Source organism: Syzygium oleosum, unplaced genomic scaffold, assembly GCF_021117445.2.
Source record: "Syzygium oleosum isolate NSW1041296 unplaced genomic scaffold, Sole_v2.1 Sole_v2.25, whole genome shotgun sequence".
NCBI classification, from domain to species: Eukaryota; Viridiplantae; Streptophyta; class Magnoliopsida; order Myrtales; family Myrtaceae; genus Syzygium; species Syzygium oleosum.
The window spans coordinates 5,653,990-5,677,295 of NW_026607509.1; the positions used below are offsets into that span (position 1 = coordinate 5,653,990).

Here is a 23,306-nt window from a genome sequence, read left to right on the forward strand (position 1 = left end):
CCGAAGCCATCGTTTTGTTGGATCCCCAATGTCCACTTCAGAGGTTGATTTTGCGCCTTCTGATGACCCAGTTATTGAAATATAACAGACGGTTTAGGCAAAGATGCCTGCTTTTTAAAATGTCGGTAAATTTAAACCTGCGTAAGTGTGCCGCGCCAAACTCCATAAAAGAAGTAAAAGGAAAGGCGTGAGGAATCTCACTTAAAAATTCATCAGCCAGACACAACACAAAACAGTCCGACAGATATCCGTGTCCTCAATGTTTGCCTCACAAGTTCATGCTGACATCAACTAAAAAGGGATTCAAAACCATTCGAAGAAATTGAGGTGCGTCATTTGACCATGGACGAACCCTAACCCTAACCCTACTGGGAGACCCCTGCCCCGTCTCTCCCAGATGACATTTGTTTCCATGCTCGCTTGATCACGTCGGTCCTTTCACTCCCACAAGCGCATTCCCCCCACAGCCTTTCATTTGAGGACACTCTTGCAGCCACTACATAGATGGTGCTGCCCAAGTATGCATGTGGCAGATGAAGACATTATGTCCCACTTGTCGACACCGTCAAATTAGAGCACGGGAGATGACATGCGATTGATGCATGTCTTCAGCCAACCTTGTCTCCTCACAACCCGAGCCACTTGATGGGTCAGAGTGGAATAGGCAACAAAACAGCCGATTTTGCTGGGAGGGAAATTCAAAATTGATGCTAAAACACCATTGCAGGATTAAGATGGGTGTATGCGCGTGTGTACAAAAGGAAAGGAGATTCTTTGAATATCAAAAGAAGCACAACTAGCTACTTTCTTTGGCCTCTGCAGCTCGGTAGATGTTGAATGTACACAGACATGAAGCATATTCAGGCATCTGAAAAGTCCTTCAACGATGTGCGAGCAGAATAGGGAAGTGGGGATGGAGATATGTTGGGGACCGACCATGCTTAGCGAGATCCATCCGTGCCCCTATGTGATCGGTCGTCTTAATCATCATCATAAGAGACGTGGGTGCTAGTCGTGCAGCCAGGAGCTTCGGGGTCCTCAGCACCGCAACAGTCGTAGAACTTGGCAGCATAAGGGGGATCATCAGGTCCCAACTCGTAGTACCTTCAACAGCAGAGAGGATGCAGAAAACTATTAACCCCCCAGCTTGGAGCAACTACCGTATTTGCAGGGGAGACGCATAATCATGGAATCAATTGCAATCCCAGTCGCAAAAACATGAATATCCACAACGCAACTTGTTCCTAGGTAGTCACCGCCAGTTTCAGAAAACCGACAAAGGCGACGATTTTCCATCTCATCCGACAGTTACGTAGGAACCCATTGGAACCCTAGGCTAGCGGAGGATCAAAAAGGAAAAGAAGAAGAAGAAGGGACCTGCGTTGGTCGTCGTGGCGACGGGAGACGAAGAAGGAAGGGTGAAAGCGGCATGCGGAGGAATGGTTAGAGGAAGGGGCGTAGCTGTGCTTGCACCTCTTGCACGTCTTGGCCACCTTCTGTTCGTCCCCCTCTCCCTCCGTCGTCTCCTGCTTCCAAATCTCCGCCATCGAGCGATCCAAGTCGACGGGCAAACTCCAGATGAAGGGGGTCGGTCCTGTGGAGGATGACTGTTAGGGAAGGGGGTGGATCATATGATTCAGATTCATGGTTCAACACTCCATTATTGAATGGGCCCTGTTCTGTTCTTATCAAAAAGCCCACACTCCGCATCCATGTCTCGTTTTCACTTTCACATTGTATCGTGTTAATAAGAAGTCAGTCGGTCCAGTAACACTCCGAATTCTTTCGAGTTATCAATATGTCGTCGTTCGCCGCTCCCCCCCAATTCTATCCACCCAAAAATCAAAGAGCAGTAGGGAGAGACGCAGAGGTTTTGGTGGGTGGATGGAGATGGTTGCTTCTCCATCCCCGTCTTTGCCCTGAGCCTTCCCCTGTAATTCCCTCCACCCCCTGTTTCGTTTCGTTTCGTTTCGTTCCAGTATTATTACGATGATGCCCACCACCACCACCACCACCACCACCACTACGACGCTGAAGCATCTCTCCCTCCTCTCTCCTCCTCCTCTCCATTCGTTCCCTCCTATCTCCTCTCTCCTCCTCCCTTCCCCTCTCCCTTTATACCCTCGTCCCCCTCGTCCCCCTTCCCTCCCCTCCCTTCGCTCTGCCTCTCGCGTCCCCGACAAACGTCTTCAGGTTGCTCTCATGTCCGCTTTCACGGCCCCCCCGCCACATGGGTTTTCCCCATCCGCCGCCTCCTCCTCCTCCTCCTCCTCCTCCTGCTCTTGCTTTCGGGGCGACAGAGAACGCCCGTCGGATTCTGCTGCTGCGGACGACGACGGAGATGAGGACGAGGAGGAGGAGGAAGGAGACTTGGCTTTCCATGTCAGGGACGGCAGCATGAGCACGTCTCCCTCTGCCCTGCCCGACAGATGGGATGTCCTGGGCCTTGGCCAAGCCATGGTTGGTTCCCTCTCTGCTTCCCCCCCTTACTTTTCCCGCTCTTGTATCTGCTCATGTGCCTTTTCTATTGCTTCTTTAGGTGGATTTTTCGGGAATGGTGGATGATGCTTTCTTGGAGAGATTAGGACTGCATAAGGGTACCCGAAAGCTGGTGAACCACGAGGAGCGGGGCCGAGTGTTGCGCGCCATGGATGGCTGCAGCTACAAAGCTGCCGCCGGAGGTTCTCTCTCCAATAGCTTGGTCGCACTGTCGAGGCTCGGCACTCGGACCATTGGAGGTCCTCCCTTGAGCATTGCTATGGCTGGTAGTGTGGGGAGCGACCCTTTGGGTGGATTTTATAGGTCTGGCCCTCATCTCTTTCAAAATTCAAACTTAAACAATCCTTCTCACCTTTTTTTACTCGCAGAGTGGCTTCAAATCAATTCCCTATCAATTTGAACGTTCCTTTTTAATTGTTACCAGGGCAAAATTGCGTCGAGCAAATGTTAACTTTCTATCTGCACCTGTCAATGATGGGACAACAGGGACTGTGATTGTTCTCACAACTCCCGATGCTCAGCGTACTATGCTTGCATATCAAGTAAGACATGATTCTAATGGCTCTCCATTGACAACTTCTGAAAATAATATGATTGTTGCCACGTCTCTTGCTGATGTATTTGCGCAAATTGATGATTGATGCTTCTCTTAGAGAATGCAATGTCTAGTTGTGCATTTTAGCCGTCCAGCCAAAAAGTCTACGTCTCTGATACAGCAGTTCAATATCTTGGAGTTTTTGGCCTAAACTTGGAGACATCAGTCAAAGATGTTGATTGATTGCAAAATCTAAATTTTTTTTTGCCTTTGATGGAGGATTCATGCTTTGTTCCTATAATGGTTTGCTTATTTTCTCTTCATCTCTGGTCTCACTCTGTCCCTAACCCAACAATGAAGATCCATGTAAAAGGGAAAAACTGATGGCTGCTTAGGAGATGCATATAACTATCTAAGGACCTAAATTTGTGCTTTTTCATTTTGTGGTAATTCTTCCGATAACATATTCTTTCCTACTATTGTTCTCTTTCCTTCAATGAGCCAAGCCTTATCATCCAATTTAGTCAAACCCTACCTCATCTTTTTGCTTGGCATAGGTAGATAAAAACCAAAAGCTGTTGTTCTCAAGCGACATGGGTGAAAAGGAAAATTGGCAGAACTAAGTTTTACTTTTAACTCGGATAACTTCTAACACGTCAGATGAAACTGAGAGCATAGAGGTCACTTTACTGATAGTAATCAGGGGTAGGCTTCTTCTCATCGTATAGTGAAACAAGATAGAAAAGTTAAAAATGAAAAACAATATTGGGCTTACACATGTAAAAAAATTTAGAGTGTGCAGGAAACATAGGCAAAGTATTAAAATATTTGATGGGTTGAGTCTTAGTTGTAAGATCTATTAAGATGAGGCATAATCTACTATGCAGCACTACTTCAAGAAGAATGATTTTGTTTTTGAGATGACACGTAACTAAGGCATAAGGGAATAGCCTGTTTGTTGTTCTGGAGATTGTGGGCACTGGCCAAGACCATGAGCATCCAAATATGGTGCTATTCATTTTGTGCAGGGTCTTTTCCTTTTGCTGTCAAATCATCAGAAGATGGATTTTTGAGTTTAGGATTTCAGCTGGCAGAAATCTAACTTGTATGAGCTCTGGAAGGGCCTTGTAAAGTTGTCTTATTTATCCTGCTTAGTGTTCCATGTACCGTTTAGAGCTATTTCCTGGATTTGGATCTCGTTTTGTGTGCTGCTGATGGTAAATCACTCCTTTACTATTGCCTTTCTTTTTATGTGGTCAGGGCACGTCGTCCTCTGTTAACTATGATTCATCCCTGGCTGGCATGGTTTCCAAAACAAATGTCCTCATCGTTGAAGGTTATTTATTTGAACTCCCAGATACCATCAAAACCGTAGTAAAAGCATGTGAAGTAGCACGCAGGGGTGGTGCTTTAGTTGCAATAACTGCCTCTGATGGATCATGCATCGAGAATCACTACGATGATTTCTGGTAAATTCACTTGCTTTATTGACCTTCTATTTGCTATCTTGAAATTTTTCTGGCATCGTATGTTTGAAGAGTGTACCCATAAAAGCTGTTCGTATTTGCTCGTCCTTTTAGTTGTTTTTGGGTTTTCCACACAGACAGTTTCCCATCCTTCTTGAGGGAGTCGGAGGAACTCTCTTTTCCAACAACTAAGGACTGGGGAACTGTCGGAGCAACTTTTTCCCCCCCAATTTTGAGCGTGTTGCCAATTAAGTAGCGTTTTATATGAAATCCAATCATCAGTGGTCATGGTAGATTAGGTAAACTGGCTAAATGTGTTTCTTTGTTTGGCACATTCTATCCTTAGTGCCTGATATAGATGCGGACATCTCCATGCAGGGAAGTTGTTGGAGAGTATGCAGATATCGTGTTTGCAAATAGTGAAGAAGCTCGAGCTTTTTGTCACTTTTCCTCAAAGGAAAGTCCTGTCTCAGCTACAAGGTACCTGAGCCATTTTGTCCCACTAGTCTCGGTTACAGATGGCCCCCGGGGCTCTTATTTCGGTGTGAAGGGAGAAGCAATCTATATCCCTCCTTCCCCATGCATCCCGGTGGATACTTGTGGAGCTGGGGACGCGTACGCCTCGGGTGTCTTGTATGGGATTTTGCGGGGTGCATCTGATCTGAAAGGCATTGGCGCCTTAGCTGCAAGGGTTGCATCCACAGTCGTCGGGCAACAGGGAACCCGGCTTAGGGTCCAGAATGCTGCTGAATTGGCAGAGTCTTTTGCGTTTAATGTCGAGAGTTCTGGGATCCGGTCGGATGTTGCTTCTGATCATGTTTCGAGCTTGTAGCCTGGTGCTTGAGGCCATTTTCTTGATGATTTTTCCCAATGTCAATGGGATCTGTCATTGTTGATAGCAATGTATTCAAATGGATTAGGACATTCTTTTGATTTATATAAGTGGAGTTTTTTTTTTCTTAAAAGAGTTTATCTTAGTTTTGTGTTTACCCATCCTTGTTAATATAAACTGGATCGAAACTGAGCAGGCCTTTCAAGTATCACATTGTAATCAAATGAGGACACTCTGGTAAGGCTTCTGTTTCCTGAGTTGTAGATCGGCCGGGCTCGATGGAACTGAGTGTGGAAGGTGACTATATGGGCCGATGGCTTCGTAGATTGAATTTGTTAGAGACACGGCGCAATATGGTAAAAGTACTCTTATTCCAAGCATGCACTTTCGGTTGACTTAATCTTTTAGGATGGTTTCTTCTTGTCTTATGAACACGTGCTTATGACGTTGATGAACTTTTGGGCGGATGGCCTCCCGGGGTCAAAAGAGAAAAGGTTCTTTTTAAAATGTGATAACATGTAATTGACTTGATATTAAACAAGGAGAAAATACTGGGTCCATCCAATGTACCACGTACGTATATTCCAATGCCATTCGCCACGTGACACGTGTTGTCTACCATTTCTTTTGGTCAATTGTTGTCTACCAGTTAAGGGAGTAAGAAACTGAAAGAGGAACGGAAATAAGTATTGGTAATCCAAAAGTTTCGCCAAAATGTCGGGGCATTTTTACGCATAATCGACGTACCGTACCGACTTTAGGACGGGCCATCGTGGCTAAGTATCCATACATCATGATTAGGTGCAAGATGTAAAAGAGAAAGTCGCACCGTAGATGATTATGGTGCTCCCGATGCCACCTTACACAGCATTAGCAAGCGCCGTCGTAACGAAGAAAACACGTGTCATAAATTGTTTTACAACGTGTTTAGGTGCACGCTATTTGTCCAATTTAGAAATTTCCGTGGAGAAAGAAGGGGCAATGGGCCAAAGACGTTCGCCACTATTATATAATAAAGAAGGGGGACAAAGTGGTCAAGAATCAATCCCTCGCTTTCTCAGCCAGCCAAAAGCTGCCATGACATAAATCAAAACCCAAATAGAATGGAATCCCAAAAAGTTAGACAAAGACCGAAGCAGATTAAAAGTCTCCCATTCCATTCCATTCCACACCCTACAAATCATTCATCAATCCATCCATCCGTCCATAACCCAATCATCATCATCATCTCGTCCGAGAAAATATACGACTGACTGATCCATCGGGTGGGGGGATGGGGTCGGAAGCGAAGGAGGAGGAGGAGGAGGAGGTGGTGGTGGTGGTGTTCACCTACGGCACCCTCAAGAAAGGATTCCACAACCACCGGGTGCTGGAGGAGCTCATGGCCACCGGCGAGGCCTCCTTCCTGGGGAGGTGCCGCACCTCCATCAGGTACCCCCTCGTCTGCGGTCCCTACAGAGTCCCCTTCCTCCTCGACCTCCCCGGCTCCGGCCGCCGCGTCTCCGGCGAGCTCTACTCGGTCTCGTCGGCGCGCGCCCTCTCCCTGCTGGACGAGCTGGAGGGCACCTCTCGCGGGCACTACCAGAGGCGTCCCATCGAGGTGGTCGAGCTGGCGGAGGGGGAAGAGGAGGGAGAGGCGGAAGAGGAGAGGAGAAGGAGGAGGAAGACGAGGAGGGCGGAGGCGTACTACGCGGACAGCAGCTACGCGATGGAGATGTGGAACAAGTGTGGGAAGATGGGGTACGGGGGCTACACGGAGGAGGTGGCGCGTGGGTACGTGAAGCGTGGGGACAGGCCTCCCAACCTCTCCTTCCTCGACCACATTCGCTGCTTCCTCTCCTCCTCCTCCTCCTCCTCCTCCGCCGCCTGATTGCCTTCAGCGCCACTTTTTTGTCTCCTCCTTAGTCTCTTCCCTGCTCTACTCCATTTTTACAAAATAGACAAGAGCATCACGTCGAATTAGCTAGCAATAGAGTCTCTCTTTGGCACTCTTCTGTCGTCATGTTTCGCCGGCCTTTGACTCATCTCTTAGCTCAAATTTTCTTGGCACCGAGTTAATGAGGCATGACCTCATTTGCCAATTGCCAATTGGTGTTTTTGCTTTTTATATATTTGGAATGAGGATGATGATATCAAGTTTCACGCCAGCTCCTTTGCATATTTCTTCAAGACTATGCAACTCTTATATCGTGTCCTTTCCCCACACAATCATTCCCTTTTATTGCTTTCCAACGTGCAATGTTTTCGTTTTCCTTTCTTACCTTCTTCCTCTAGACACGGCCTGAGCTTTCTTCTTGGAACAACATTTGGCTCCTACCAGCAAAGTAGCTCCGTTGCGCCTTCCTCTTTTTTGGGGGTGATTTTCTATTGACTTTTCGCCCGCTTGTAACATTGTTGTAACATTGTTGATACATAATTACTCGCGAGAGCAACTGAGCGATATGTAACATTGTTGAAATGCAGAAGCGATATTTGTACTCAACTTTAGTCCACAGGGCGAAGACAAAAGAAAATATATCAAGTATCGGTCCAACGCATCTGCAAACTCAAAGATGCTGGCTGTTTCAGTTATTTCTTTCTCGGCTCACCACAAGAAAAATCAATACCCAAATGAGTTAACAGAAATCAGCAGGATCATGCCCTTCAGAGCACGCCTACTTGCGTAACACCACCTCTTCCCTGCTTTTGCTGTCCAAAATAGGCATCGAACGCATCTACCAAGCTTGTCGACGGATGAGGCACATTGATCTACAGGGTAGCTTCTACTTCTGGATCGGTCTCGATTGGGACATTAGGTGCATTATTTCCACCCCTCAGACGAGAAGAAACATTGTCAATGGCAGAATTGAGTTGGCTGATCTTCGCATTCAGAGTCTGCCTGGTCTTCTGCTTGCAACAAGAGGACATTCAGAATCAGATAAATGTATCACATCCCTATCAAAGGACAAATATCCCTTAAGGAGTTACCCCGTAACAATTACCTCCAAGCCTTCATCATAATATATTGGCCTCTTGGCCCTCCGAAACCCATACTCGTCTTCATTTAGCAGAGATCTTCTAATCTAAAAGACATGAGGTAAATTCTCACTATTAGTAGTTGCCATCCAAACTCATCCTTTCCAGAACCTCACTTTTTTCTCTTACTTAATACAGACAACAAACACCACGTTCCTTAGCTTCACTTTAATGTTATAAATCAGGAAACTCAAACCAGAATCTAGTTATCTGCACGTGTTTCTCTTTTTGTGCTTATATACAATGTCGCAGTACAAGTTGCACAGAATTTGGCAAATTTTGCACCAAAATGGTTCCCTCATGAACAGTGCTGTCAAACTCATCTCCCCGAATAAATTGGAAGACTACTTACTGCACCAGATAAGAACTAACTAATTACCTGCGGAGCAAATACGTAAGCTAACGTTCCGAAAATAGCACCACCCAGAAGAAAACCGGCAACAAAATCACTGCCTCCACCCCTACCACCATCACTGCACACCATAAAATTAGAGTAGAATATATTAGATCAGCTCTATAGGATAGGACTCTTTGGACGAAATTTTAAAGGAAATTATGATGTTAAAAGCAAGAAAAAAAGGAAAAGGTGCTATGATATAAAACAGAAAGAAAAAATGGCTTCTGAAATGACTTCGCGACAAGAGGTGTAGTTGCGATAATTTCGGAGAGAAAGTTGACAAAACTACTCAACAGTATCAAACAAACACGTGAATAAACTAAAAAATGGTGTTTGTCGCTTGACTGTAAAAACTGAATCCTATTAATGAAAACTTCAAACTTAGAAGGTGTCATAATATTGAACAGTGGATTAGAGGCCATTCTAAAAGAAGTGTTCCCTATCTTAACTTCTGCATAAAGGGAATTTGGGTGCCACCGGATGTGTTAAGAACCGGCAAAACCAAAAGAGAATCTCATGTGAAAACATACTTCCAAAAAGCAAGGCCGAATAAAACAGTATAAATTATTCAGATTGTGTTGTCTGTTATCACTTTTATTTGAAGCAAATAATGTCCAGGACAGGGACTCCTTCTTTAGTAACTCGCTAAGAAAAAGGAGGCCCCATCATGTAAGAAACCAGAACCTGTTATTGGATATCAAACTTCATAAACTGACAATTATGAGGCACAATATCCTGCAAAATTAATGCAACATCGTGTGATGCACAATTTGTGCATTGAAAATGAAAACCACACTTTATTAAATATGGTGAACAAGTGCAATGGGGCACTCGTTAACAAGATCCACAATATATATCCGCAAGACATGTCCATAGAAAGAAAGAGTAACCCTAAAGTTTCTACCATCACAGACTACCTTCAGCAAGAGCTTTCTTTTTATGGGGAAGGAACAAAAGTTTACTTGAAAAGCATTGCCAACTACTAAATAATCACAGCAATTTCAGAAATGGAACTATATGCCTATAATATGTAAGTCCTGTTGATTTGAATAATACTGAAAATATGACAAGTAAATATTTGAGATATTGCATACTCTAGACTATCTAAGTAATTGGAAGAATTAAGCATCCTTCAATCGCACGTTACCATGGACATGGATTCCATAGAATTCTTTGCGTGTTTACCCGCTAAATAAAGTAAGAGACGACTTAGAATGATTGAATGGACAAGAAAAAGAAAGACATTGAAGAGCACAAAAGTCACAAGCACAAGTCATGGACAATCTAAGCACACGAAAATCAGACAATTCCAAGGATCAGAAGACTAAGTCAATATAAAGAAAAAGGACAACCCCAGTAAGTACCACTGTCAGGAAGGTAAAAATGCATCGTGTCACATAATTTCATATACATAAATCACAGAAAACTCGTCCAAGTGCCCATCACATTGTAGTAAGATTCAGATAACATACTGGTACTCAGCACGAACTGAAAAGCGCCTCTTGTCTTCAATTTCATTTGACTTCTTCTGGATATTCAGCCTTGGTCCAGTCCGAAATGAAGTTGACTTGAGAAAGCCAAGCTCACGAGCCTTCAGATGAGACCCACCTTCGACATGATTAAGGTAATAGCATAAGATGAAAGGAACAAAAGAACTCAATTAATGAGCCGGTGAAGCAAAATAGCCTTGGTATCCTCAGAAAACCTAATTTGAGAAAAGCACAAAAAGAAAGAAGCTCGATCTAATCTAACATTAAATTAAGAAGCAGAGCAATAGAAACTGAAGCGACATCACATGAAATTTACCATGCTACCTAGGATCATCTGCACTTATAATCAGTCAGCATGCAGGTAATGTAACAATGTTCAAACTAACAGCATTCCTATCAAGATCTAGCGAGCATAGGCAGCTATATGATTGAGGATTCTCGAACCTAGCAAGACTCATACAAAGTTCAACCCTTTCTTGTCTCATAATTTAGGACTAGAAACATAGTCAATGGAATATTTTCGCTATAAAACCTTTCAAGTAGAACTAATGATGTTCCGCTGCTTACGCTGAAGACATTCCTTTCCTTGTTTTCGAAATAGTATCTCTTGTGGGCTGGGATTATGCATACTTGAAACTTTCCTATTCACAAGTGAAGGAAAGTCGATAAAAATTTTCAGCCACCAATTGCCGATGAAATCAGCACACAACTCTTAATCCCGAGGCTTACGGAAAATCAGCTGTCGTTTAAGAAGCATTCGAGTTGACGCCTAAAGATTTAAGTATCCTTCAAGTTACATTTTCTGACGACCTAACAGACCCTCGACCAGCTGAATCCGTGCCTAAAACCAGCATTTCAATGTTCAATGGGATTACCGACAGATGTTTAGCGATTTTTAGTCTAACTTCAGCTGAGATTGGGCTCACTTTGCAAATTAACACCGACCTACAGGCTATACTTGTTAAGGAGGACTAAACCATATGAATTGCCCAAGTTGCCTGAACGAGCTATTATTCCCTCGCCATTCACTACCCAAAGGCCATAGAGCAGAGTTATCTCCTGTAGCAGCAAGAGTCTAAACTCATCAACCAAGTATCTGGCCGTTGGTATCCCTAAACTACACGAGTTTCCTCTCCAGGACATCAAGAGGCAAAGGGGGGAGCGATGCTCTGCATGCAACACTTAATAATACGCCTCTCATGAGCGCTTCCCAGCATTACGAGTCGCCACAAAGCAGGGCGGGGGCGGCTAAAATCATATATGAAGGCTCAAAGTAAAGTGGGAAGGAAAAGAAGCGGCATCACAGTCGCGATTGCACAACAGCCTCAGGATCATTGTTCATGAACCTGTATAAAAGCAAGCCAAACGTGGACAGGATGGGACATAAGCGTTCGCATTCCCACAGCAGGGGGGGTTCAGTACGAACACTCGACTGACAGAACCCGGAAGCAATTCGGATCGAAACAGAGACACTAGTACGCGTGTATAATATAGCAAACGAAGCGTAACGTTGGCGAGGGCCCCCAAAAAAAAAAAGAGAGAGAGGAATTCGGGATCATTCATTCAATTGCAACCGCAGAAGGAAGTGTACGGGGAAGGTGGAAAAATACAACAGAAAGGGGAAGGGGAAGGGGGGCGAGAGAGGAAAGGAGGAAGCTGGAGCGTGTGGGGGAGTTTGGCAAAAAGCGAGGATGGGAACAAATCGGGGGGGAGGTGGAAGCGGAAGCGATGCTGATTCGGTGAAAGGTGTGAAATCAGTGATGAACTTGTACACCGACAGAAGGGGAAAACGAGCTTACCGGCGGAGGAGGAGGAGGAGGAGGAGATCGATAGTGGGGAGAAGCAGGTCGCCATTTCCCACGGCCAACGACACACAGGCAGAGAAGAGAGAGAGAGAGAGAGAGAGGTAGAGAAGCGAAAGAGAGATCGTCGTCGTCGTCGGAGGAGAAGGGGAAGAAGAGGGAGGGAGCGAGGATAAAATGGAGCGGAAATATCGAAAGGAGAAAGGGGGGGGGCGGGGGAGGGGCATTTGGTTGTTCATGGGGGAGAAAGGGGGAATTTACCCCTCTCTAATCCTTACATTCACGAAAATTGCCATTCCGAACTCACCCCTTCAACTTGGGATTAGGGCTGCGTTTGGTACAGCATTGGGAAGGGGCTTTCAGTCCCGAAAGCCCCTTCCCAAAAATGCTGAACCAAACGGTTAGCATTGAGCATTGAAAATGCTCAAAACTAGCATTTTCAATGCTGAAAGCCCAATGCTATCAAGACTAGCTTTGGACTTTCAAATTGAACCAAATGCCAAAATCATTTTTATACTTCCCAAACTACCCTCACTCAAATTTCAATATTCCTGGCTTTGCCCTCTCGTTATCGTTCATCTTCTTCACCAAAGGGACTCCGGCGAGGGCAAAGGGCCGGCGACGGCGAAGGTCCGGCGAGGTCGCCCGACCCAGGCGACGGCCGCCCGGGTCGCGATGGCCCAGCGCGCCGCCGGTCGGGCGATCGCCGGGTCCCGCGACCTCAGCGGCCGTCGGCTCGGGTCGCGCGACCCAAGCGGCCGTCGGCCTGGGTCGCGCGACCCGGGCTGCCGTCGGCGGGTCGCGCTGACCAGGCGGCCGTCGGCCTGGGGTCGCGCGACTCAGCCTCGTCGCCCGAGGTCGGCGTCCCTCGCCGGGGTCGCTCGGCGGCAGGCGGCGGCCGCCGCGCGCAGATCCTGGCTCGCCGCGGCCGTAGCCCTTCGCGGAGCCGGCGAAGGGTATTTTTGCCTTTTTTTTAAAAAACCCTCTCAAAGCCCATTTGTAAAAAAATTAACCAAACACTACTTGGGTCAAAATAGCTTTGCAAATGAGTTTTTACCAAACGCCATTTTCATTTTTCCTAAAGGGCTTCCACCCAAAGGCATTTGCATTCCCAAAGTAGCATTCCAAATGCTGTACCAAACGCACCCTAGGTGGACGTAAGTAAACGATACTTACTGGGGGGGCCGTAAAAAGGATAATTTTGAATACAAAACCAAAAACGGCACTTTGGTGTATCCGTCGGCCAAAATTCCAAACAACGTCATCACTCCCTCCTAGGAATTCATTTCTTGTCCATTTCCATTTTGGTATCACCGTTGCCACTTTTTACTCCTCGACTCCCCCCCCCATCTATTCTATTCATATTTCATATACAAACATGAGTGGTGGGTTCTGTTGAGTTTCGCCAATTAACCTTGAATCATTCAAGTTATAACTAAGAAAAAAAGAAGTATTTGGGTCAAGTCAGGCCGATCATATGTGACATAGACCCGTCAAAGTAGATCATAGACTCATTTTTTAATTCGTATTAAATGGGCCGAGTTGTTATATTGTTCGGTCTTATTCAATAAATGGGTTCAGAAATGATAAAGCCTAATATAATATGGGTGTTAAATGAGTTCATAACTTAATTGGACCCGATCCACTTTTACGACTCTCTTCGCTCTCAGACATGTTAATACGCGTTTAATTACATTTTTACCTGTTAGCATAAGATATAGAAGTTTACGCGTGTTAATTGTATCATGTTGTGTCGAGTAACCCATTTAAAAAAAATTGTCGTGTTTGGTATTCAAGAATATAACATGACTGATAATGGTGTGTCAATTGTATCATGTTATGTCGCGTAACACATTTAAAAAAATTATCGCGTTTGGGTTTCAAGAATACAACATGATTGATAAACGCTTGAAACGTGCCGTGTTCGATTTAGACCTGAATTTGACACTACACAAAAAGCACAGCCAGCCCTACTATAATTAACACTAGCCTCTCCCCCTACTCCCGCTAGGAACCTTAAAATTAAAAATTAGACCTATCAAAATGGATCATGGATCAATTTCCTAACTCATATTTGATGGGTTGAATTGTTATATGAGTTTGTTATATTTAGTTAATGGGTCATAAATGGATTTAGACCTAACTCTATGGGTATAAATTGGTCAAAAATGAGTTTAATATGGGTATTAAATGGGTTCACAACTTATTTAGACCTAACTCATATCTGAGCAAAATTAATGAAACGACTCACCGATTATGTGACCCCGGGTGTTCTTTTTAAATTATGTTTGTTTTGTGGAAAATGAATGATTTAAAAAATATAATATCTTTCTAAAAATAATTGCTTGTTTCGTTTGAAATAATCAACCGATGAAATTTTTTTGCATTATCCAACAACAATTCATGTGTAAATATTTTCATGGATGATGAAAATATTTTTCTTTCATTCATTTTTTTTCATAAACGATGTAAGTAATTATTTTTAGGAAAACGTTTTTCGAATAATTTATTTTTTGCAAAATAAATGCACCCGTAGGGATCGAAGGTTGGTCGTCGGCGGTCGGATGTTAGGTTGGATTGGGTCAGTGCATCAGTGACCATTATGTCCTATGGGCCTCATCTAGCCTAGGCCCAAAAAATTTAGAAAATACATATCATACGTCAAAATGGCGGCGTTTTAAGCAGCGATGGATCGATGGTCACCACAAAACGTTGCAAGATCATGCTTTTCTTTATAACTACACCTTGAGTGGCACGAGTAAAAATTTTTCGACTCTCCTGATCAACAATTTATCCATCTCAATAAATCGGCGTAATATGCACTACTGTAAAAAAATCGTAAGGCATTTCTCCACTTTTCATATTTCGAAATTGCTCTTCTCGATTATGAAAAAGTCATCTCTAAAACGAAACGTCAAAATTTTCGAATTTCCAACTTTGTATAACTTATTCATTTGCTTTGAATCAGACAACCATTTCACCATTCTCCTTTGCAGGAAGTTTATCCACCTTCTCCGCCTTCCAAATCTTGATCTTAACATCCAACAGACAAAAAAAAATCTTGATCTTAACATCCGTTTACCCCTGAGACTGTAATTAAGGGCAAATGAATAAATTATTTCTAATCTCGTTGGCGCACGTGGTTCATTTGTTCCCACTATGAAATTCCTGTGGTCAAGCTGCCTAACTTTATGATGAAACAAAGTAATGATTCTTGATTTCCTCTAATCGCATTTTTTTTTAAGTGGCTTTCGATTCTAAAACCGTCTTCGTCGAAAAGCTCCCTTTCTTCATTCAAATTTCCAGATTTATGGAGATTGATAAATCTAATTGATATGCTTCCACTTTATTGCCATTTGCTCAAAGGTTTTGTTTTTTGTTTTCCTAAATCACAACAATCAATTAAAATAGGGAAAATACCACAAAAAACCCCAAACTTTACCACTTGTGACAGATTTACCCTAAACTTTTTTTTGTGACACGAAAAATCTCAAACTATGCCACTTGTGACAAATTTACCCTGAACTTTTTTTTGTGACATTAAAAATCCCAAACTCTGCCCATTGTGACACATTTACCCCATTAAACTTTGTCCCTAGGGTATTTTCGTCTTTTTTTTTTCCTTTTTTTTTCTTCTCCGGCGAGGGCATCCCTCGCCTCGCCCCATATCATAGTTTACATCCCCATTTGTTATATATATATGTTCTAGGAAAGACAAAGGCGATGTGTTTGGCACGAGAAGAAAGATCGGGGGGGAACTCTAGGAGGGTTTAAATTACATGCGTTGTCACGAAAAAAAAACCCTTCGCGAGAACATCGATTTGTTTAGTGCAAGTAAAAGAAATAGTCGTGACCGAACTACGCATTCGATAACAACGGCGTTCTCGCGTCAAAAAAGTTTTGCATTAGTGGCGAATTTAATCCAATTAGAAGGGATTGTAAAAGAGGATTGAGAGGAGGTAACGTGGGGGATGGTTGATATTAGTTAAAGATGGAGCCTCAAACTTTGACAATCGAAGGAATCTTGCCCGATTCCGTAGAAAGAAGGGACGCCCCCCTCTCTCTCTTTCAAAAACAAAACTTTTCAAAGGAGCCCTCCCCCGGGGCAGATGTAAAAGAATTCTTTCAGGGTTGGAATCGGGAAAGGGAAGAGGGAAACTACAAAATTCTAAAAATTTCTCGAAGATTAGATTCCCACAAGCGAAAGGGTATCGACCCACATGTGTATCGAGTGGCAAGAAAAAGTGGGCTGTCGTGAGCTGATCGCGGCTGCGAACGTCTGTCTTGTCTGAACTTTTTTCTTTTTTTCATTTCTGGAGTAGTCAAACGCGTTTGCGTGTGGATGTTGAAGAGGTGGGAGGGTTTTCGGGGTTGGGGAGGGAGGGAAGGAAAAGAGGAAGGAAACGTCAAAGGGCTGCAATAATTGTGGTTTGATTCTGAGAATCTTTGGCTGAGTGAAATCAAAATGTCTAGGGGTTCACCTATAATCTCTCTTGCCTTTTTTTTTTCTTTTGCCCCTTTACACGAGGCTTGTGTTTGTAAGATTGGCTTTTTGGCCCTCCTCCGAACCGAAGCATTTGGATTCCTTAACATTTTACTGCACTTGACTTTATTGCATGTGCACATATGACCCATAAGGCGATGGTAGAGAGAGAGAGAGAGAGAGAGAGAGAGAGAGAGAGAGAGGGGTGTGCCCATTTTTTGAGAAGAATAATGGGAAGTTTATGCTTGGAAGGAAAAGTAAACTTTCAATTAAAGAAGATTAGGAAAGTAGGTGCTCTTATTGTTCTTGGTAATCGAAAGAAGGCGCTCTTCTTCAGACTAGTTATCTAGTGGAAAAGCACTCGGTTGCCCATTAATAAAAGGAAAAGGAAATATTCTTGCACTTCATCCCTCAGTTATTTGTGATCTTACACTTAAACCCCCTAAACGAAAAAGCAAATCAATGCAATTGATCGAGAGAATATAACAAAAACTCAAAATTGTTGAAGGAAAGAATGTTAAAGAAAGGTCATGATTATTAGTTGGACCATATAATTTTGGCCCGAAGAAAGGTGGGGATTGAATAGGAAATCGGACCATATTATCGCCTGATCAACAATCCTGTTTACCGCTAAAGTTACGAAGTTGCTAACGTGTTGTTCTAGAGCTGATAATATATGATGGCAGAATTGCAAACCAGTAATCCGCTTCATCAAAGCAAATATGCGGGATCACTTATCACAAAATATGAAGAACACGTTGCCACGTAATCGACCCGAGAACAAACATCATTGCCCAAATTTTATAATAGTGACAATGAGGTGTGGAGAGCAATTTATGGTTACAAAAAAAATAATTTAACTCTTGCTTCTAGGAATGATGCCTTTCCAACCCTTAAGATTCCCACTTGCCATGGCATTAGTGGAGCTTCACCCGTGAAAGTGACCAGTTGCATTCATAGAAGAGCTTGTTGAAGATGACAGCCAACGATTGATGGGGGCTTAAACAATTTTAGGAGCGACAAGCTGATCTCACCTTGTCGCAAAAGGTACCATGTTTTGGGCGATGGCCATTAAATACTGCACTCATTTTGTATTATTATTCTACTTGACATGAGCATATATCATATATACTTACATCCGCCCCCTTGTACATCTACACAATGCCACGCACATACCTACAAAATTAATATCAGATAAGTCTTGGGACAGCGAAAGTATATCAACAACGATTGATCGGTCCATATGCTTGCATTAAATAATGAACCAAGATGGTCAAATATTTCTGTAAAATTTAAAGAGTGGACAACCTCAACAAGCAAACCCAAAACTCAATGGAGAGAGAGAACTTTCTAGAAAGTGGAAATTCTCTCCAAAGGGAGAAAATATTCAGTAGTAACATACTGCCACGTAGTTATCCTACGTGGCGTATCTGTTCCATTAAGAAAGTGACACGTGTCACTTAACGTGAAAAAAAGAAGAAGAAAAATTGGAGGGACGGGCGAAAAGTTGAAATCTCGCTTAAAACACTTTCTCTCTCCTCTTTTCAATTTTGGAGGCCTTCTTTACCTGCTCTCGTGGGGGAGAAGACGCTCTCTCTCTTTCTTTCTCCACCGCCTCCGTCTCTCCCAAGAGCCTGGCCGTCTCTCCGAGTTCAGATCTGCGTCTGGCCCGTCGCGGCTGCTGGATCCTGAGCCCCTCCCCCTCCGCCTGCGCCTCCGCCTCCGTTGTCGCCTCCGGAGCCCCATCGGGCGGCTACGATTTACGATTCACGATTCGTCGGCTGATTCCTCTCTCTCTCTCTCTCTCTCTCTCTCTCTCTCTCTCTCTCTCTCTCTCTCTCTCTCTCTCACGCACCAAATTCCTGGCTGTTTCCGACGCGGCGATTGAGCACAAGGTCTATGCTCGCGTCAATTTGGGGAACCCTAGCAACGTCTACCTACGGCCGCACCATCTCTCTTAGCCTTGGCACCAAGGCCTCCATTCGATTGCGTCCCAGAAGCTGCGGAAGACGTCCACAGTCGAGCTCGGGGCTGGGTCGATGGTGAACTGGAGCGGGCGGTGCGGCCAATGGCCGGATGGGCGGGCCTTGCGTGCGAGGGTCACGTGGACGGGACCGGGGAGATCGTGTCGATGGAGCCGGATGGGCGGGCACTGCGTGCAGGGCCACGTGGACGGGACCGGGGAGATCGTGTCGATGGAGCCGGAGGCCGACTCGCTGTGGGTGAAGGTGAGGGTGGGGAAGGAGCTGCTGGGGTACGCGGTGCCCTAGTGGTTCATTGCCGTCAACGGGACGAGCTTGATGGTGGTGGGCGTGTTCGATGGGGAGGATTGCTTCAATTTCATCTTTGGTGGCGTATACGCAGCGAGAAGATGGTCATTCCCATGAAGAGAGTTGGGCGAAGGTGAATTTGGAGGTGGACATATTGGGGAAGTATGTGGAGAGGCTTCTCAGAAGCGGGTTCGTCGATTCGATGAAGACTTCTCGATCGTGAAGGTGATGATCACTCACTCTCTGTAGGTGGTAACTTGATTGTGAAGGTGCATTAATCTAATCTAAAGCTGTTTGGTTCGCTGTTAATGGAATTGTCTCGGTCTGTCATTGAAGCTAGTGATTTCATTTTAAGATCTGTGGCATAAATCATTGCAGATGCCGTGCACCACAGTTTTGTATCGGGCGAGAAAGTCGTTAGTTCTTTCATGCGAGGGCTTGAGTGATAAGATGGGAAAGGGGTTTGTAACTCCATGCTTGCATAGACTCTGTCGAGTTCTTGAAGTGAGAATGCGGTTGTTCGACCGATGATCACCTAGTTTAGTCGCCGGTGCAAGACCTGGTAGAGGTGTACAAGTGTTGTAGTGACTAACTTGTCTAGAGAAAAACATAACATGAGACATAAGAATTGCATTTTGATATCATATTGCGCTTGGTGGTGCTTTTTATGGTTTCTGTGTTCACTTTATTTTCTATCCCACTCAATAGTTATGTTCAATTGTGAGTTAGGACTTGTGAATTCGCAGTTAAGGAACAGTATATGTTTTTATTTGGGAACATAAATATCATAAAAATATTTCAATGCTATTGTGAAAAAAAGTTCTTCAACCGAGAATAGCATACTTCTATACAAACTGAAAATTGCTAGTTATATATGGTGTCGTGATTTCTGTATTGCCGCCATTTGCATGTTTAAGGGAATATATATGCTGAAAATTAAGGGGGTAAACTCACTAAACTGTTCTTTTTCCTATTAACATTCTAAAGAAGCAAGGAGGTGTTATTGGAAAAAAATAGTAAGAGGCAATGAAATGCATATAATTCCTGACCCATCCTCTTTCTCCTCTGCCTGTGTCATTGTTTCCTTGCACTTCACTTCCCTCCATCACAGCAGATGTCAACCGAGATATTTTCTTCATTGTTTGCTCTTTCTAAATTGTCAGTGAAGCTATTTGTGCAGTCAATGTGTGCATCGTGTTTTAGTGGCAGTAATGAAGTCATTGATAGTTTGTGTTAAGTAGAGTGTATGCATTCGTTTATTCTAATCTCGGTCTCAAATCTTTCGGTTGAATAAACGAATGCATACACTCTACTTAACACAAACTATCAATGACTTCATTACTGCCACTAAAACACGATGCACACATTGACTGCACAAATAGCTTCACTGACAATTTAGAAAGAGCAAACAATGAAGAAAATATCTCGGTTGACATCTGCTGTGATGGAGGGAAGTGAAGTGCAAGGAAACAATGACACAGGCAGAGGAGAAAGAGGATGGGTCAGGAATTATATGCATTTCATTGCCTCTTACTATTTTTTTCCAATAACACCTCCTTGCTTCTTTAGAATGTTAATAGGAAAAAGAACAGTTTAGTGAGTTTACCCCCTTAATTTTCAGCATATATATTCCCTTAAACATGCAAATGGCGGCAATACAGAAATCACGACACCATATATAACTAGCAATTTTCAGTTTGTATAGAAGTATGCTATTCTCGGTTGAAGAACTTTTTTTCACAATAGCATTGAAATATTTTTATGATATTTATGTTCCCAAATAAAAACATATACTGTTCCTTAACTGCGAATTCACAAGTCCTAACTCACAATTGAACATAACTATTGAGTGGGATAGAAAATAAAGTGAACACAGAAACCATAAAAAGCACCACCAAGCGCAATATGATATCAAAATGCAATTCTTATGTCTCATGTTATGTTTTTCTCTAGACAAGTTAGTCACTACAACACTTGTACACCTCTACCAGGTCTTGCAGCTGGCGACTAAACTAGGTGATCATCGGTCGAACAACTGCATTCTCACTTCAAGAACTGACAGAGTCTATGCAAGCATGGAGTTACAAACCCCCTTTCCCATCTTATCACTCAAGCCCTCGCATGAAAGAACTAACGACTTTCTCGCCCGATACAAAACTGTGGTGCACGGCATCTGCAATGATTTATGCCACAGATCTTAAAATGAAATCACTAGCTTCAATGACAGACCGAGACAATTCCATTAACAGCGAACCAAACAGCTTTAGATTAGATTAATGCATCTTCACAATCAAGTTACCACCTACAGAGAGTGAGTGATCATCACCTTCACGATCGAGAAGTCTTCATCGAATCGACGAACCCGCTTTTGAGAAGCCTCTCCACATACTTCCCCAATATGTCCACCCCCAAATTCACCTTCTGCCCAACTCTCTTCATGGGAATGACCATCTTCTGCTGCGTATACGCCACTAGCATGAAATTGAAGCAATCCTCCCCATCGAACACGCCCACCACCATCAAGCTCGTCCCGTTGACGGCAATGAACCACTAGGGCACCGCGTACCCCAGCAGCTCCTTCCCCGCCCTCACCTTCACCCACAGCGAGTCGGCCTCCGGCTCCATCGACACGATCTCCCCGGTCTCGTCCACGTGGCCCTGCACGCAGTGCCCGCCCATCCGGCTCCATCGACACGATCTCCCCTGGCCCCGTCCACGTGACCCCCGCACGCATGCCCGCCCATCCGGCTCGTTGGCCGCACCGCCCGCTCCAGTTCACCATCGACCCACTCCCGAGCTCGACCGGGACGTCTTCCGCAGGTGTCTCGGGGAAGCAATCGAACGGAGGCCTAGAAGTTGCCAAGGCTGAGAGAGATGGTGCGGCCGTAGGTAGACGTCGCTAGGGTTCCCCAAACTGACGCGAACATAGACCTTGTGCTCGATCGCCGCGTCGGAAACAGCCAGGAATTTGGTGCGTGAGAGAGAGAGAGAGAGAGAGAGAGAGAGAGAGAGAGAGAGAGAGAGAGAGAGAGAGAGAGAGAGAGAGAGAGAGAGAGAGAGAGAGAGAGAGAGAGGAATCGGCCGGCGAATCGTAAATCGTAGCCGCCCGATGGGGCTCCGGAGGCGACAACGGAGGCGGAGGCGCAGGCGGAGGGGGAGGGGCTCGGGATCCAGCAGCCGCGACGGGCCAGACGCAGATCTGAACTCGGAGCGACGGCCGGGCTCTTGGGAGAGGCGGAGGCGGTGGAGAAAGAGAGAGAGAGAGAGAGCGTCTTCTCCCCCACGAGAGCAGGTAAAGAAGGCCTCCAAAATTGAAAAGAGGAGAGAGAAAGTGTTTTAAGCGGGATTTCAACTTTTCACCCGTCCCTCCAATTTTTCTTCTTTTTTTTTCCACATCAAGTGACACGTGTCACTTTCTTAATGGAACAGATACGCCACGTAGGATAACTACGTGGCAGTATGTTACTACTGAATATTTTCTCCCAAAAGGGGGGTCAGCATGGGGTTTCAAAGTTGACTCCATGAGTTCTTTAAAGATGGCCCCCACCCCTCCAAACAAAGAAGCGAAGACAAGACGTGATATATCGTATCTAACCCAAGGAAAGCAAGTACAATGTACAATACGATCGTGAAGATATCTTCACGATATCTAGAATATTTTGTTACTATCTATAGTAACAATACGATCGTGAAGATATCCTAGATATTTTTGTGATTAATTATAATTAATTATGTAATATTTTGTTACTGTAAATAGTTGACCTGTAAAGCCTAAAAATAGGCTAATGTGCTCCTTATTCTATTTTACTCTCTTCAACATTATTCTTAACTCACTTGTTACGCAAGCAATGTGAATTCAATACGCATACTCTCCCTCTCTCTCTCACGTACACACACAACCCCCATTTTTCTCCCGTGCTAAGGGTACGCAACATGTGTGTGGATGTGTATATTAAGCTGAGCTTGCCCCGCCACCTTAAATCATCCCTTGTCTGATCCTCATCGAAAGTTAGCGAGAGAGCGGAAGGGAGAGTGAGAGAGAGAGAGAGAGAAAGAGAGAAAGAGCCAGGGTTCTTCTTCTTCTGGTTTTTGCCCTTGAAGAGTGGATTCTCTTGGTTGGAGGTGAAATGGCTGGCCATCATCCGTGGACCATCACATTGGAATCCTAGGTAAAAGACAAATAGAAATCAGAAGAGCTTTTCACCTTCATCTTTATGTGCTTCTGTTTCACCGGTTTTATCCCGCTGAAAATCTTTCACCGAACGTTGCGTTTCGGATTTTATTAGAGGGGACTCGGGTCTTGAATCAAGCTCGGACAGAGAATGTCAAATGCGTTTATTAAGCCCAACTTATATCTTACAACTTGACTTGATAATACACCAAACTCGACAATACTAACAATGGGATGGCAACTTGCAAATACCGAGACCAAGCTATGTCGGAATCTAATCAACGACACAACTAATATGCGACATTACCATTCAAGGTACGCTAGAATCTAATCAATGACGTAACTT

General features: G+C 44.3%; 4 protein-coding genes and 1 pseudogene across 5 annotated transcripts; 3 read left to right on the forward strand and 2 right to left on the reverse strand.

The window, feature by feature from the left end:
* Nucleotides 1-680: 680 nt before the first annotated feature.
* On the reverse strand, nt 681-1,691 carry LOC115687570 (uncharacterized). Its single transcript, XM_030613188.2, has 2 exons — nt 1,378-1,691; nt 681-1,104 (listed from the first exon to the last, which is right to left on the reverse strand). The coding sequence occupies exons 1-2, from the start codon at nt 1,545-1,547 to the stop codon at nt 981-983; spliced, it is 294 nt and encodes a 97-aa protein (XP_030469048.1). The 5' UTR covers nt 1,548-1,691; the 3' UTR covers nt 681-980.
* A 138-nt stretch (nt 1,692-1,829) lies between these two features.
* Nucleotides 1,830-5,465, forward strand: LOC115687566 (uncharacterized). The gene is made up of 5 exons (XM_030613177.2): nt 1,830-2,460; nt 2,540-2,802; nt 2,924-3,041; nt 4,295-4,503; nt 4,879-5,465. Exons 1-5 carry the CDS (start codon nt 1,990-1,992, stop codon nt 5,330-5,332), a joined length of 1,515 nt encoding a protein of 504 aa, XP_030469037.1. The 5' UTR covers nt 1,830-1,989; the 3' UTR covers nt 5,333-5,465.
* A 995-nt stretch (nt 5,466-6,460) lies between these two features.
* LOC115687601 (putative gamma-glutamylcyclotransferase At3g02910) lies at nt 6,461-7,266 on the forward strand. Its single transcript, XM_030613232.2, has one exon. The coding sequence runs from the start codon at nt 6,606-6,608 to the stop codon at nt 7,200-7,202; it is 597 nt and encodes a 198-aa protein (XP_030469092.1). The 5' UTR covers nt 6,461-6,605; the 3' UTR covers nt 7,203-7,266.
* A 515-nt stretch (nt 7,267-7,781) lies between these two features.
* On the reverse strand, nt 7,782-12,198 carry LOC115687602 (uncharacterized). Of its 2 annotated transcripts, none has more exons than XM_056302961.1 (5): nt 12,034-12,198; nt 10,217-10,352; nt 8,727-8,820; nt 8,314-8,394; nt 7,782-8,218 (listed from the first exon to the last, which is right to left on the reverse strand). In XM_056302961.1, the coding sequence occupies exons 1-5, from the start codon at nt 12,086-12,088 to the stop codon at nt 8,081-8,083; spliced, it is 504 nt and encodes a 167-aa protein (XP_056158936.1). In that variant the 5' UTR covers nt 12,089-12,198; the 3' UTR covers nt 7,782-8,080. The 2 variants fall into 2 exon arrangements, with proteins under 2 accessions (XP_056158936.1, XP_056158937.1); XM_056302962.1 differs by having other exon boundaries at nt 12,037-12,180.
* Nucleotides 12,199-18,558: 6,360 nt separating this feature from the next.
* On the forward strand, nt 18,559-19,245 carry LOC130134964 (uncharacterized; annotated as a pseudogene).
* The last annotated feature ends 4,061 nt before the right edge of the window (nt 19,246-23,306 follow it).

Coding starts and splice junctions, on each gene's coding strand:
- LOC115687602 (XM_056302961.1), bottom strand. CDS start 12,088: ATGGCGACCTGCTTCTCCCCACTATCGATCTCCTCCTCCTCCTCCTCC. Junction 10,353..12,033: donor CTCCTCCTCCTCCTCCGCCG/GTAAGCTCGTTT, acceptor ATCATGTCGAAG/GTGGGTCTCATCTGAAGGCT. Junction 8,821..10,216: donor TCAGTTCGTGCTGAGTACCA/GTATGTTATCTG, acceptor TATGGTGTGCAG/TGATGGTGGTAGGGGTGGAG.
- LOC115687601 (XM_030613232.2), top strand. CDS start 6,606: ATGGGGTCGGAAGCGAAGGAGGAGGAGGAGGAGGAGGTGGTGGTGGTG.
- LOC115687566 (XM_030613177.2), top strand. CDS start 1,990: ATGATGCCCACCACCACCACCACCACCACCACCACTACGACGCTGAAG. Junction 2,461..2,539: donor TGGGCCTTGGCCAAGCCATG/GTTGGTTCCCTC, acceptor TTGCTTCTTTAG/GTGGATTTTTCGGGAATGGT. Junction 2,803..2,923: donor CCTTTGGGTGGATTTTATAG/GTCTGGCCCTCA, acceptor AATTGTTACCAG/GGCAAAATTGCGTCGAGCAA.
- LOC115687570 (XM_030613188.2), bottom strand. CDS start 1,547: ATGGCGGAGATTTGGAAGCAGGAGACGACGGAGGGAGAGGGGGACGAA. Junction 1,105..1,377: donor CGCCACGACGACCAACGCAG/GTCCCTTCTTCT, acceptor CTGCTGTTGAAG/GTACTACGAGTTGGGACCTG.